This window comes from Lutjanus erythropterus, chromosome 11 (genome assembly GCF_056507025.1).
Source record: "Lutjanus erythropterus isolate fLutEry1 chromosome 11, fLutEry1.hap2, whole genome shotgun sequence".
NCBI lineage: Eukaryota > Metazoa > Chordata > Actinopteri > Lutjaniformes > Lutjanidae > Lutjanus > Lutjanus erythropterus.
This window is the reverse complement of record NC_139327.1, coordinates 22627446-22642702: the sequence shown is the minus strand read 5'-3', so window position 1 is coordinate 22642702 and position 15257 is coordinate 22627446. Positions and strand designations below refer to the sequence as shown.

Below are 15257 nucleotides of genomic sequence, written 5' to 3'. Positions count from 1 at the left end.
AACTACATCAAAGCTATTTTTTAAAATAAAAAATAAAGTATCTATGTATCCGTCTGTCTGTGTTTAGTAGTATATTTAATAGCACCCTTTTGTACTAGGCGCCATCTACACGAATATCAAATTATTTATTTAAACTGACCACAACAATTTGGTTTTGTAGAGAAGTTTGTAAAATAAATAAATAAATAAAATAAAACGCACAAGTAATATTTCTGAGTAACAGAACCCAAAGTTATACTTTTCAGCTTCTCCTGTCTTCTCATTTTTCCTACTTCTTCCTGCCTAAATTCCCGTCACACACACACAGTTTTATTCTTTTGTTGCAAAAGGACATGTTGCTAGCTAGCGCCATGTTAGCTGTTGGTGTTTGCTGACTGAGTTGTGATGATTAGCTTAGCTAGCTGATTGTTGTGTTAACTTCGGGAAATACCTGAATGTGTGTCCTTAAATTTTTTGGACATCTTGGATGTTGACAGGCGATTCCCTTTTGGGGTTCCACAGTAAACACCGGAACGTGTAAAGTTAACTGTTCTGTGAGGACTCGATAAGTAACATGACCTTGTTAAGGTTTGGCCGTGAAGATTCACGTCTCTGCCCCCTTCCTCTGCCACTGTCTCCTCCTGCTGCGCGCGTTCCACCTGCGACAACTCGCGGGCACCTTTTTCTACCCAGTCTGTGGCGGGCATCAGCAGGAGGGCAGGTACGTGACGTCACCTACGCATTTAAGGTTTAGAAATGCGTGGGGAAATGTAGCTTCTGTGGACGCTACCGCGTTATTTAATCACTAAAGTAGCTTCACTAGTGAAAAGCTATTTGATGAAGAAAACAGCGACGTTACGACCACGTTACTGAGAAATGTAGTTAAACTAGTAACGCCGCTACTGTCCAACACTGATCATAATCAGCAGATTAATCAATAATGAAAATAATCGGTACAGCCTTGAAGCCTTTGCACATGAGCAAACTATTTCAGCAGACTTTTTGAGTCTTTTACATTAGGATTGCAGCCACTGGACACTTTTGTTCAAACTGAAACATGCATGACTATACACCAAGCAAATTTCAAATCTCTGCATGCAGATTTTCACACTTCAGACAGTATACTGACAGTTCATTCAGTTTGCGGGAATGCATACTGTTGAAAACATAAAATCAACTCTGCTGTTAGAGAAAAGATAAAAAAAAAAAAGTTACTTGAAGTTTCCATTGAAACACACCAAAGAAAATGTCAGTGCGCCTCGTGGATGTGTGCTCCTTTTGTTGTCATTTACGGTAAATCAGTAGTTGTTTGATATGAATGCCTGTCGATTGTTAGCACACATTATGCCATCATTTTTTTTATCATACTGAAATGTATTTAGAGTATAAATGCAACATTTCGACAAAATACCGAAAATGCCCTGAAAATAGCAAACACACGTTGAAATACATCAGAAATAGAGCTACATGGATGACGTGTACATTTTGGGTCCTTCGGACTTCCGGGTCTGTATAAACAGAAAGCTAACGGTGTTACCTCGCTCTAAAAATGTGAGTTTCTACCATTCTTTTGTATAGTTTGTCTCTGACTTTATTCCAAATTAATTAGCCGGCATCAGTGTGGTAATAACGCTCATTATATCCTCTTCGTTAGGTCTAAAGTAACGTTTAAAATCACCCTGACGTCGGACCCCCGGCTGCCATATAAAGTGTGAGTACAGCTCAGCATTCAGCTTCAACCTTTCATTGAAATACATTTCTGTTTGTTTTAACAATTTGTTTAACATTTAACTCGTGACTACCGCATATTTTGGTATTTAATCGTGTTGTGAATATCTGTGTTGTGTTTAAATTGAGCGACATGAATCTGGTCAGTGAATGAACATCTGTTAGTGTGTCGCTTTGATTCACGTGTTGACACTGGATGACAGTCAGACCAGCTAACAGTATAGACTAGTCATAGTTTACTTCTGTTTTAGACATTTCTTACCTAGTATACCTAACACTGAGGCGTTTTGTGGTTAATCTGCTAATGAAATGTACCCGACTTCCTACTATCTTATCTTACAGGGCTTCATCAATGAAAATTATGTTATTTTCTAATTGAGCTCATTTTTCTGTGACAACTTTGATTCTTGTGATTAAACCACAGCCATAAAAACGGTGGTGGAGAAAGTATTCAGATACACTACTTGTGAAGAAGTACTTACACCACACTGAAAATGCTCAAAAGACAAAAGTCCCAAAATTTTACTTAAGTAAAAGTATGCAAGTATTATCAGCAAAATGTACTTGAACTATCAACGGTAAAAGTACTCATTGTGCCGTGAAATAAGATGAGAAAAGACAGCTTTGCACCAGTCCATTTTTCACCTAATCCAAGGGTTTAAAATATTTTATTTAGTTTAGGAAGTAGGGAAATATACTCAGTGCATAAAGGCACACTTGATCCTTCAGTTTCACTAACGTTCACATTCAAATTCGGAGATACATGGTTTTCACTGGACACGAAGGGTATGAAAAAATGTAATCTGAAAAATACTTGGTGACTAAAGCTGTCAGAATAATGCTTTGGAGTAAAAAGTGTGATATTTGCCTCTGAGATGTACTTGAGTAGAAGGATGAAGTTGCATAAAATGGAAGTTTTCATGCAAAATTCAAGTACCTCAAATTTGTACAGCACTTAAGTTAATATAGGGTCATCCTTTGTGTGCATGATTCATGATTTGTAGGTGTGTCCATGTTTGCACAGTGTAATCCATGTCTGCTGTGTTTTGTCATGCTGATGCACAGGCATCTTTTAAGATGTAAAAATACTTACATATATTGACTCCTTCCTTATTGAAAACCCCTGAATTTATGAATATACAGTTATTGTTCCTTTCAAAAGTTTAACTGCTGGACACAAGATAACAACAAAAAAAGTTTTTGAATAATGCATAGTAGTTGTGCACATGCAAATACAGTTTTAGGCAGCTGCTGGAAAAAAAAAATCTTCCCTAGTCAGCAGATGAATTAGAGAACTGTCTTTTGATGTTAAAAAAATACAAAATGCATACTGTTCATTCAAAAATATAGTTTTGATACAGATTTCATTCAGTTTCTGTAAAAAGAAATCACAATTGTGATCTCTTTAATGCTATTCCTGTCGCTCCATATTAACTAATTTTACTTTGAAGTGCATGGAAAAAGTGTTTAAGAATGTGATTCACATCACAATTGATTATTTAAAGCTGTGTGTATGTGATCCTCGGAAGTGGAGGCCCTATTAAGTGCTAACTTTTTCTCCAGTATGTAGAGACTGTCAAACCAAACTTTCTTAAAAACTGGCAGTTTAAGTGTGGACTGGCAACTTGCTTGTCAGCAGAAGTTCTCCTTGATCATAATCTTAATCTTAAAGCCACTGTACGATTCACCAGTACATATTGTTCTTGAAGCAGCTTCAATAAAATATCAATTTTTTTTTGCAGTAATGAATTCTTTCCAAATGTGTATTTGTATATACAAGTTCTGTTGGTGGTTTACACTGTGTGTATGAATCAAGAAGGATTTTGAGTAGTAGCTATTAATTGGTGTGTATAGCTCTGTTAACAAGCAGACAAGACAAGACATTTCCAGACATAGATTTTCACTCCTAAATATTAAATATTTTTTAGGTTTCCTTTTTTCACTGGCACCTTGTAATAAGGCACTTATACTACTTTAAAGGAGTATGATTTTATTTTCATTTTTTTTAATAATCAGAATCACAAAAAGAGTAAACTGCATGATGCTTAAAATCCAACTTATTTGGCATAATGTTTGGGTTAACATGACTTGGATTCCTTTAATTTCGATCTTTGTCCTGTGCATGTTAAATACAGGGCTAGAATGAGCCACACTGTTGCAGAAAACTGTACATTGGCCATAAGCCAAACAGATATTGACAAGAGTCATAAAAGCAGACACAAAATGTCAACTGAACTTTTGAGCATCTTTTTTTTCCCACAGCAATTTCTTAACCGCATAATCCATGGTCAAATTTCCCAGCAGGGAAATGTTGAATTTTGATTTGCACCGATTTGATTTGCAGATACATTGCTGCAAAATACTGAGGGCATGCCGACTTTTCTAGGTCTTTAGTGTTGACAGAGAGTTGATTCTCTAATGAGGTCAGACAAGGTCTTGCTGCAGCTGTTAATGTCTTAACATGAATCGAGAGATTATAATGATAGTAAACGAGACAGCATATTAATTCTGGCAGCGGACTGAACTTGAGCTCACCATCCTGTCTATTAAGTTTGCTTTTATAATCACCAGTCATTCAAACACGCTAGTACTGTCAGTTAAGATAATAAGCTGGTCTTTGTAATTGGACAAGCTTTCACCCTTGCTCATGATGCCGGAGGCTCTTCTCTTTGACTTACTGCTGTACCACCATGTTGATTGATTTTGCCCTCCACCACCTTTAGCTCCTTCTGTATTACCTGACTTGATGATTACAAGTCCAACCTTTTGATTTTTTATTTTTTTTTTACAATCTTAAATCCCAGCAAAATATGTCAGTTGGTTTCTGTTTTACACAGCTGTTGGGGTGGATGGGGTGGGGGTGGGAGGGTGTCACCACTTTCCAGTGAAATCTGCACTGTGGGATTCATTAGAGAAGCATCCAACTAGAAGTACATAATGCCATAAATGGTCTTCTATCCTCTGATGGAAAGAATTCTAAGAGAGGTAATGTTACACTCAATTGAGCCCTGTAAGGAAAAGTTCCTTTTGTTCTTTTATCTGTGGAAATCAAAATGAATAGTCAGCTACAGAAATGTACCCCACATATGAAGTACAGAAAATCTGCTTTCTACCACCTGTAAAATATTGTCAGAATTCATCCACTTCTCTCTCAGGACAAGGCTGAAAAACATATGCATGCTTTTATTACTGGTTGACTCGATTATTGTAACACCTTCCTCTTTGGTCGACCAAAAAAAGTCTTACAGCTCACTTGCCAGACTGGGCAAGTGGTAAATAATAATGAAACTATTAAACTATTTTGATAATTGATTAATGGTTAAAGTAATTTTTCATGAAAAAACTGAAAAATCCTGAATGAATGAAAATCCTGAATGAATGAAAATGAAGAAAAAAAAATTAACATTGAACCCCAAAGGGACTTGTTTTACAACACTAAAGGAGGCGAGGTACCCAGCTCTTTAATAGGTTGAGGGATGATACTGAATCATGTGGCATTCCTTTAGTAAAAAAGGATGAGTAGAATATGGAATAAAAGAGAGACTGTCTTTTATGGTGTGTTTTTAAAAGTCCTATTTATCGCATTGTTTTGTCACAGACTCAGTGTCCCAGAGAGCACACCGTTCACAGCAGTTTTGAAGTTTGCAGCTGAGGAGGTAAGCGTACTGTTTGTGCTGTATTATAAATATGTAGTCACCAATAAAGACATTTAGGGAAAATAACCGTAGTCTTTGATATGATCTTTCATGTGGGGCTGCACTGTACCAGTCGCATTTAGCTTTCATGCTATTTTGATGCATACGGATATATGGTACATGTGTTAGAGATAATTTACAATGTTACCTTTACACAGTTTGTAACCCAGAGAGCACAGAGGAGTTTATTAGCTACAACCAGCAGCTCTATAGGTCACACCACTGGTCGATTCACAAAAATTTCCACACCTTTGGCAGCTACAATGGTAGCCACAGGAGGCTGAAATTTGGCATGGAGGTCATGCCTGTGTGCATGCATGTGTGTGTGTGTGTGTTTGTGTTGACTGGCAAAAGTGGGTGTGATGAACGGAGTGGCCTGTTCCCAAAAGGTGCGTAACTTCTGATAGAGTCACAGGCTCGTGCAAGATTTGTTGGTTGTTCATGAGCCAAAGGACAGCTAAATTAGCTGTTCATGGCAAATGGCAGAAAGGGGATAGGGGTGTTGTAGTGGTACTAGCCAATAATAAAAAGGCACTTCAAAATGGATTCAGGTAAATGACCAAACTTTCTTGAAAGACACACACACTCAAACACCATTTTACCACATCCAAACCGAGCTATTGCAAATGTGCACTTTCATCAGCTCAGTACACATCTTGGTCACAGTCCTTTTTTTTAAAATTTTTTTTTACTTTTAATTGACAAGAGTCGACATTTGTCACTTGAAATGTGGTATAAGAATAAAGGCAGGAAAAATACAATTTCAGATAACATTAAAAAAAAAGCATATGCACTTGTCTGAAAACCCTACAGATAGTAGTTGTAGTTACCCCTGCAGGCTATATATAGAAATGCTACAGATGTTAACATATTGTACCTAAACATTATCAATATCAGTATTGACCTCAGTTGGTTGGTCTCTAATCTCTCTCACAGTTCGCTATTTGTACAAGTCTGGTATGAGCGATTGACCTTTTTCACAGCAGTTGTGTTGACATGAAACATTAGGGTAAACACAGCTGTTACCAATGATACTAATTAAGGTCCTGTTCCCTTTAGTGTAGCAGAGCCTTTCCAGTGAGCCAACATGCACTAACCTCGACTCTGTTTTACCTAAATGGAGCTGAAACTTAATTACTCTCATTGATAACACCTGTGTTTACCCTATTATTTTATGTCAACATGGCTGCTGTGAAAAATCAATCTACTGTATATAATTAAAATGTTTAAATATATAATTTAAATGTTTTCTTGTGAGTAGCAAAGAGGGAACAACATCTAAATGCCACTATTCAACCATGTTGTATAATGTTAAATAAACTGATCTCATATCTTGTATTTAATCAAGAGAGGTATCTTCACAGGCCATGCAATGCCTCACATGTCACACACATTTTACACACATAACTGTGACCCAAGGTCTGTTTTTTTTAGACTGTTTTTGCCGTTTCATGCACATAAGCACAGAGCGGTACTGTGGCTGGACACACATTTATAGGGTGCAAGAACTGCTGTTGTTGTTGAGGTGCTGATGTGCTGCTTTTACAGTGTGTAAAGGGTGTTAATTTACGTCTGTTACAAACCTGTACTGATAGAATGTAATTATCACGTCTGACTCTACATGATGTTGCCCAACGACTTGGATAATGTTTATCATTTATTAAACAGGGAAATGGTTTGAAAATAGACTGTCTTACAGAATCAGTCTTTAAATACTGTTATTTTGTCAAAGGCTCACATGCCAGTTTGTAGAATTAAGCATACTGAGTGTCAGTTTTTAGCAGGGGTATATTTTAAGCCTTGCTTTCAGTTATCATTATAGTAGTGGCTGATGTGTTGGACGGAGAAAAATCAAAAGATGAATATACAACCAACAGACCCAAACCTAGTGATGTGGTGAAATTTGTGTTTTTACCGTAATCCCTCATAAACAATATTTTATCTGTCAATTTTGTGCCACATGAAACAAAGATACCTCATTCCTGATCTAAACCGTATTTCATGTGTGCCTACTGATGCTACCTGGCAGTAGTTGGGTGAGCAGCACCTCTTTGCTAACCTTATCTCCTTGGCGACAGACTGCTCTCTCCACCCTTTCACTGAAAATCCCAGTGAGCCCACATCGTCTTCTGTCGAACCCTGAAGTAGGACATGTATTGTGACCATGCTGAGTGATTTTCTTCCAGAAATTCAAGCGTGGCTATCTTTTCCTCAGGCTCTATCCTAACTGTTGGGTGGGGGGGGGGGGGGGGGGGGGGTGTCTGTGTGTGTGTGTGTGTAGGCGTGAAAGTCTGAATTTGAGCGAAAACACAAACCTATATGTGTCTGTCAAGCGTGGAAGTTGGCAGACAAAAGACTGGAAACAAAACACACCACACAGCGGTTTCTTTTGGCTTGTTTCACCAAGTTTGTCTCTGAAGACGTTGTTACTGCAGCTCCTATTTTGAAGTTGTCACCCGACAAAGTCAGTGAATCTCAGAGTGCTGACTCGGTGGATGAAGCTTTCCTTTTTTGATGATTTATTCACACTGTGTCTTCAGGCCAAGTGGAATTGAGTTGCAACATGTCCCTGATTATTTAACCAAAATATTTTAGCGCGGCTGAAATTTCCAAAACTGTAGCGTCGGTTTTGAATTCAACTAATGTGGATATGAGTGTGATCATTTTTTCTCTGCTTTATTTTCTTTTACAGTTCAAAGTGCCATCAGCAACCAGTGCAATAATAACAAATGGTGAGTTTGTGGGGTGGGGGGGGGTCTTACAGCGAATGACTTTGTGTCTCTTTAGCAAACTGCATCCAAAAGTGACATGTTTACCAGTTTGTCAGCTATTAAGAACTATCTTGCATCACAGAGTCTCATTCTTTTGGAAACGATTTGTTTTGACAGAGATGTTTGGAAATTCGGCTGAATTTCAAAATCTCAACAACAAGCTGTGAAGATTTTAGGCAGCTCTAAGAAAACGATGCTGGAAATAAGCAGACGAATTAAAGGATGTATTATAATGATCAGTGAAAGCTCTACTGGCAAACCTACAAATTGTCACTTCAAAATATTGTCATGTTCCCTTTTGCACATTTGTGCTGACAGTCAAACTGATTTACTGAACATTTGCAGTGAGACTGTCACCGTGATGGAAATTCCCCTGAGGTTATTTAGTTTGGCTCAGCAGCATAGTGTGTGGTAGATTCTTTGGTTTGTTTTTGCAAATTACTTCATTTATGTTGGATCCTATGAAATAAACCGTAAAACAAAGCAAAACTTTGAATTTTCAAGCTTGAAGTCAGGTTACAAAAAGCCCATATTGAGCCATCCATGACCTTAAAGCCTTACTGGCCCTTGTCAAAGTTTTTGAAGTATTGATTCATTAATTTAACACATTGAATTGTAAATTGTGGTTGTTGCTTGTCAGTAGCATGGTATTTAAAAAGCTGTGGTTATTATTGAAGCACGTGGTAGCTGCCAAATCTACTGCCAAAGTAAAATTATTCAGTTAATTTGTAAGATATAGTAATTTAGGACTATTTTGCCCTGTTTTTTAAGTTGAGATTGGAGAAATAAACCTAAAATGTTCCATAAAATTTGGCTAGGTTCTACTTTTAGTTGTCTTAAAAGTTTTTCATTGCAAAGTCTCTCCTTTCCCACGGCTATATATTATCAGACATGAGATTCATTTAAAGCTACTACAGGAACATTCATACTTTGTTCATTTTTGAGGCCCCTGTGGAGAAAAGCGGTGGTGCTTCCACTACCATACTACTCGCTGTAATTTTGCCAGGAAAAATATAAACACACAGGCTTTAGAATGACTGCATATAAATTGTCTTGTCACTAATGGTCTTGTTTGCTTATGTGTGTCATATAGATGTGTCAGTATTAAAGTGAGACTCATTTATAACCAGTTAAAAAGTCCTTGTAGTAGCTTTAATACTATAGCAGGTACTATCTGTGACATTGCACAAGCTCCGTGACAATTTTATTGATGTATTTTGAGTCTAATCCAGGGTTTCTGCAGGTCCTAAAAAAGTCAAATATTCAATAATCAGAAATTTGGGCCTTAAAATATCTTAAATATGATTCAGACAGATCTTTAAAAAATAATTCTGATGTCAGTGTTATAAAATTAGATTTAACCTAAGTCTCGCTTTTTTGGGTGGAAAAAATATGTAGGCTCTTGACACTGTATTAACTACAATACAAAACCAACATTAAACTAATAACCACAAATGCAAAGTGGTGTGTACTTTGCCAGTATGATCACGAAATGGGTCTTAATTTGCAATCATAGTGGTCATGAAAAGCCAGTAAAAAGTCTTAAATTTAACTTTCTGAAGCTGCTAATTCCTGAGGTTTCAAAGGAAGAATGTTTCTTTCATTTTGTACTTCCAGAGGGTGCAACGTTTTTGACCATCTGCCCTCAGAGTACAAGCAGTACTCTGTGTCTGCAGATTGTCTGTGGCCTTCATTGATCTGTGTCAGCTACCAGCAGGAATAGCACTGGTGCTGGTTATCTCAGCTCCCAAAAATCCTAACTAAAACACATTGGCCTGTAATTGACGCAAAGTTGTATTTTCACATTAGAGACGAGAAAGGTCGGTAATTAGAGCCTACATACAGCTGAAATGGTTATTATTACCTCATAATTCAGTTGAAAGGTGATCATTTGACTTGAGTTCAACATGAAGTATTAAGGCTGAAATTAAGCTAAATTCAAGCAGTTTGAACTTAAAACAATGGCCTATCAGGAAAGAGCCTATCATCTACCCAAGAGACGCATGGCCAAAATAACCTGAGCCTGTAAAATGTTCAAAATAAACAGCTGGATACATCTTCATAAAGAACACTTGGAACCACCGTTACAGTAATCAACAGAACAAATTACAGTGAATGGCCTTTGTGGCTGTTAGAGGGAAAATTGTCAGCTCTCATTGTTTCCCAACAATTAAACTGTGCAGTGGCACATAAAAACTGATGGTGTTTTTGTTTACCTCTCCTCTGTACCAACGCTGTTAGAAAAGGGACATTTTGAGGACAAGCAGTATGCCTGATGCATTTTCTCACATACTGCAGCTTAGTCATAAAAAGATGACATTTTTAGGGTGCTGTGGGAAAGTGTCGGACATATGAGTGTTGCCAAATAGCTCTGAAATGAGATTTGTGTTAAAATGGTTGATGTGACAGCCATATCAAATATAAGTTTTGGTTTCATCGGTGCAGAATTAGTGGCTGATCTGTTATTATTTCAGATGGATTTGCCCGCTGCTGAGGCACATTTTCATTTTTGTTGCCTAGTGCAACACCATTATGGATAAACGGGTGATATTTGTAATGATCTTTTTCTTTTCTTTTTTAATTCCTGTGCTTCTCATTTGCTTAACAATCTTTTTGGTTCACATTGTGATGTTTTTTTTCTTTTGTGCTCACCATGCAGATGGAATAGGAATCAACCCTGCCCAGACAGCAGGTGAGTTGTTATGTTGTTTTGGAGCCCATGCCCTAGATAATCTGTGAAAAGCTGATTTTTTGACACACACACAAAAAAACCCATTTAGATGTTCTTTTTCCTCCACAAAAAGACACTCCAGGTGATGTAAGATGTTGTTTTTCCTTCCACTCAAATGTTTTAAGGTGCTCGAAAGAATAATCAATGTCAGGGCTTTCTTTTGAGCACTTTTCCACTTGTCAGTGTGCTTTCATCAAAGCATTAAGGCATTAATACAGAACTTGAATAAATTATGTTTCATAATGCACTTTGGTAATGCTGGTGGCATTGTGTTTATAGTTGAAAAGATTACTTTGACAAAACCCCCAGAAGCAGAGATTTGTGTGGGTGGTTCCACAAAGAAGGCAAAGAGTTATGAGGTTTAGTGTGAAAAGCCTCACTTGAGGTAACGTGACAAATCGATCTGAAATCAAGCAATTCCTGCTAATGTAATCAGTATTATATTTTTAAGTTTGGTATTATGATGTGAAGCAGGGGGCTTTGATTGAGATTACAAAGGAGAGAAATGATAAATACAGAACAGACACATATTATTAATTATTATTATTATTATTAATCTCATACATACACATACATATGAATGTACGAAACTTTTACTGAAATAAAAACGTCTGTCTGAAGAACAACAATCTGAGCCTGTCAGTGGGATAAATAAGCACTTTTAGTGGACTTACTTTGATGGGCACATTTGGCCTCAATGCCTGGGACACACTGCCTGCATGTAAAGTACCTGTGCAAGGCAGCCTTAGTGAACTGCTGTGGCTCACAAGAGTATGCTGACCACACAGAGAGTGTTGCTGCTGCAGTGCTGCTACTGCCAGACTTATCTTTCTATGAATACGTGTTAGTCATTTAGACCTCAAAATATTTAAAAATAGGCCCAGGTTTATAAATACCGGAACTGCCCTTTAACTGACGTCTCTGTGTTTGAGCAGGCCTCGTACTTGTTTACATGGAAATGGTGTTTACTAAACCATGAATATAGATGCAGTGCCTGGAGAGGCAGGAATTTAATGTTAAATTAAATTAAAATGTGACCTCTGACTGGAGGCGAACTAGATGCACGAAGCTGTTTAGTCAGAATTCGCTTGACTCTAGATTCCCACATTACTGCCGAGCCCTGGTGAATCACTTTTTCTCTGCGTCAGCCTCCCTGGTGTTTCCCTGAGGTTCATACTTATTGTGTAGTCCACCTCTCCTTAAGTAAGTCATCATCCTCGACAAAGATGGGTGATGGATGACTGGATTCTCTGCATAGAGCAGGATAAGGCGACGCCTGCTTTGTCCAAAGGCAAGATTGGGTATTTTCTGCTAAGAAAGGAAAGCGTGGTGGGCATTGACAACGGTTTTTTATCTGCGTAACATTCGTGCTGTGAGCTGCCAAGAATAGCCTCAGTTCAGACACCTCTGTCAGACTGCCTTTTTTCACCCACCGCAGCCACTCTACCTCATGTTCACAGCATTGAGTACATGGTGGAAATTGATCCGCTGTACTTTTACAATCTCTTTTCTTCACACATCTTTATAGGTCCAATTTGTCCTATGGAACAGCAAACAGTGCTCGAACACTGATGCTTCTGGGAATGGGAAATACATATATGATCTCAGCAGGATTGCTGGTTGAATGAACAAATTAATGAATGCAGTTGCTACTTGTGGTTCCATAATGCAGTATCATAAATTATTCATATTTATTATTAATTAATTTAATTAAACTCGCTTTGTGTGTGCTGGCTAAAATCCACCTGATCTCCGAATAAGTGGCTGTTGCAGAGCGACAAACAGACTGAAAGTTGGGCATCAGGAAATGATTTTATCCCTAGTTTACAACCCTGATACCAGCAATAATTTGCAAATCCATTGTGACGTATATAAAAGCTCATTCTGTATTTGTTACTTGCAACGCGTTTCACAAAAGTTTGGACAGGAGCAGCAAAGGTCTCTGAAAGTTGTGGAATCCTCAATAAAACTCCTGTTTGGAATATTCTACAGGTAAAGAAGTGAATTAGTGACAGGTGATAGTGTCATGTTTGGGTATTAAAGGTGCATCCTTGAAAGGTCATTCACAAGCATGAATGGGGTAAAGTTCACCACTGAACAACAACCATTATTTTTAGAGCAGAAATTGTATGTTTTGCGAAGAAGGTCCAAATAACTGTCCCAGCTGGTGAGTTGGCAAGTTGTTTGCAGTGTGTCAGCGTTATTGACAGTAAAACCCCTTATTAACCAACACACATTATAAACTGTGATCTTTTATGTGGCACTCTGTCTGTCCCGTGTTTCTAGGAAACGTGTTTCTAAAACACGGCTCAGAGCTTCGCATCATTCCCAGAGACAGAGTGGGAGGACAAGGAGACTGATGCTGCTTTTCCTCTTCGACAGCATAATGACTCACCCGGCAGAAGCATATAACACTTGAGACCCAGGAAACACCTCGGTGTGTGTGTCATATTTATTTTCTGGTCCACAACCGACAGTGACTCACATGAGAAGATATAGATATTTAAACTTGATGATGATGATGACATGCACATACACTTGCATGCTCCCTGCTTCTTCATTCTCAGTCAGTTTTTTTTCTTTCTGTAAGTTTAGTTGCATCAACAGATTGGAGTGACATCAAGAGTAAGCTGAGGTAATGTGTAATTAATATCCACAAACACAAGTGCATCCTGGGACATAGTTCAGCTAAGTTAAACAAACAAATGAGTCAACAATTATAGCTTTTGTATCTTTGTAAATGACAATAAACAGTATGACTAACAACAACACAGGTCTATTTTGCAATGTTTACTTTTGTCTTTATTAGCATTGTGAATCTGGTAATTTGAGAGTTTTTAAAAAAATATATGTTCAACAAGCTTTTAAGGACCAGTGTTATTATATTAAGTGGCTGTTGATGTGCAGGTTAAGTGTTTGTTCACATGAAAAATTCTTTTTAATGTCAGACATCAGATAAATAAATTTGCATCATGGATCTGTGTTAACTTGTGTCGTGGACCAGCTCCTTCCATGAAAGCATTTACAGATAAGAATATTGTAGCCAGCGTACAGTAAGGAAATGTGATTGTTCATCTGTCAAACTGCAGTGACGTGGATCTTTGCTGCCCTCTGCCAGGTTGCATTTTAACATCAGTTTGTGCTCACCAAAATGCCTTGTGTCTGTATTCCAAACCACGTACTGTACTATGCCCCATCTTCACACAGTAAATATAAAAAGATTACATTGAGTAATGTAAACTGTTTAATATGCACAGCTAGCTTAATTAGGAGCGGAGGAGCAGGTGGTGAGAAAACAAGGCATGCATCCAGAGCGCTTAAATTAAAATGCAGATGCCTCAGAATGTGTCACGATAGTTATCACTGAGATAACAAAAAAAACAAAAACAAAAAAAAAACACTGGTTTTCATCTGGGAAATAAACTAAGTGTTTGATTGCAATCTCTTTTGTTCTGAGTGTTTTGTTTTTGCTGGATCTGCTGGCAATCTGAAGTCTTTGGATAAAAAATACACCTAAGTCTCCAGAATATTCTCATGCAAAACAAAACAAAATCATGACTAATAGGTAGACCAGTAGTTCTTCAGAAACATGCTTTATTGATTCTCTAACTGATTAATGAGGGAAAGCAGTTTATAATCCCCTCCGCATTAATCATTATCATCTGGGAAGGTCTGAATCATTTGTTTCTGAATTGGTTCTCTTTCTCCACCCCGGGAAAACCAAAATGCATGCTTGGTAAAGAAAAATAGGGCTGGCGAGAATAATGGAGCGTGCATGCTGTAATACACAAGAGAAAGCACACCGTTGTGTCTCACCATCCATTTAGATGCAGGCTCAGATGGAGGGGAGGGGGTGCTGGAATGCCATCACAAATGGATTTTCTCATTTATTTTAATCAAAGTCACTGCTGGGAACATTCACCAGAAATTTACTTCAGAAATGGGAAATAGACCACAGAGTGCCATGGAAATAGATGATGTCGCAGTGTTGGCCTAAAACATGGTTAATCGCTGCACTTATTTGCAAAATAACTTGTATTTCAGTTCTGTTCAAATGTTTATTTAAACCCAAATTAGGATGAGACACATAAGAATAAAAAGAAAAACAAAACAATAAAAGTCAGAGTGGTATCAGATTGATGAGGGGGGTTTAAATCACTGGTGGATTCAGGCTGTCTGAGGAGCAGGGGCAATAAAAATAAAAAGGGCACCAATGCACTGAAAGTCATGATGCACTTTTCACTTATCACAGTCCACTGGAAGGACACCCTGGTAGTCACTTTATCATGTTGTCTTGGACATTGGACCACTGTAGAGGACACATTTGCATTTCGTCTGCTAGAAGGGCACTAA

The 15257-nt window shown here is 37.8% G+C and overlaps 1 protein-coding gene across 1 annotated transcript; it reads left to right on the top strand.

Annotated features, from left to right (window-relative positions):
* Positions 1 to 1431: 1431 nt before the first annotated feature.
* Positions 1432 to 13673, top strand: ufm1 (ubiquitin-fold modifier 1). The gene is given in 7 exon segments (XM_084729675.1): positions 1432 to 1500; positions 1502 to 1530; positions 1634 to 1690; positions 5306 to 5363; positions 8095 to 8134; positions 10833 to 10865; positions 13191 to 13673. Coding segments are annotated over 7 exon segments (345 nt in total). The 5' UTR covers positions 1432 to 1446; the 3' UTR covers positions 13265 to 13673.
* The last annotated feature ends 1584 nt before the right edge of the window (positions 13674 to 15257 follow it).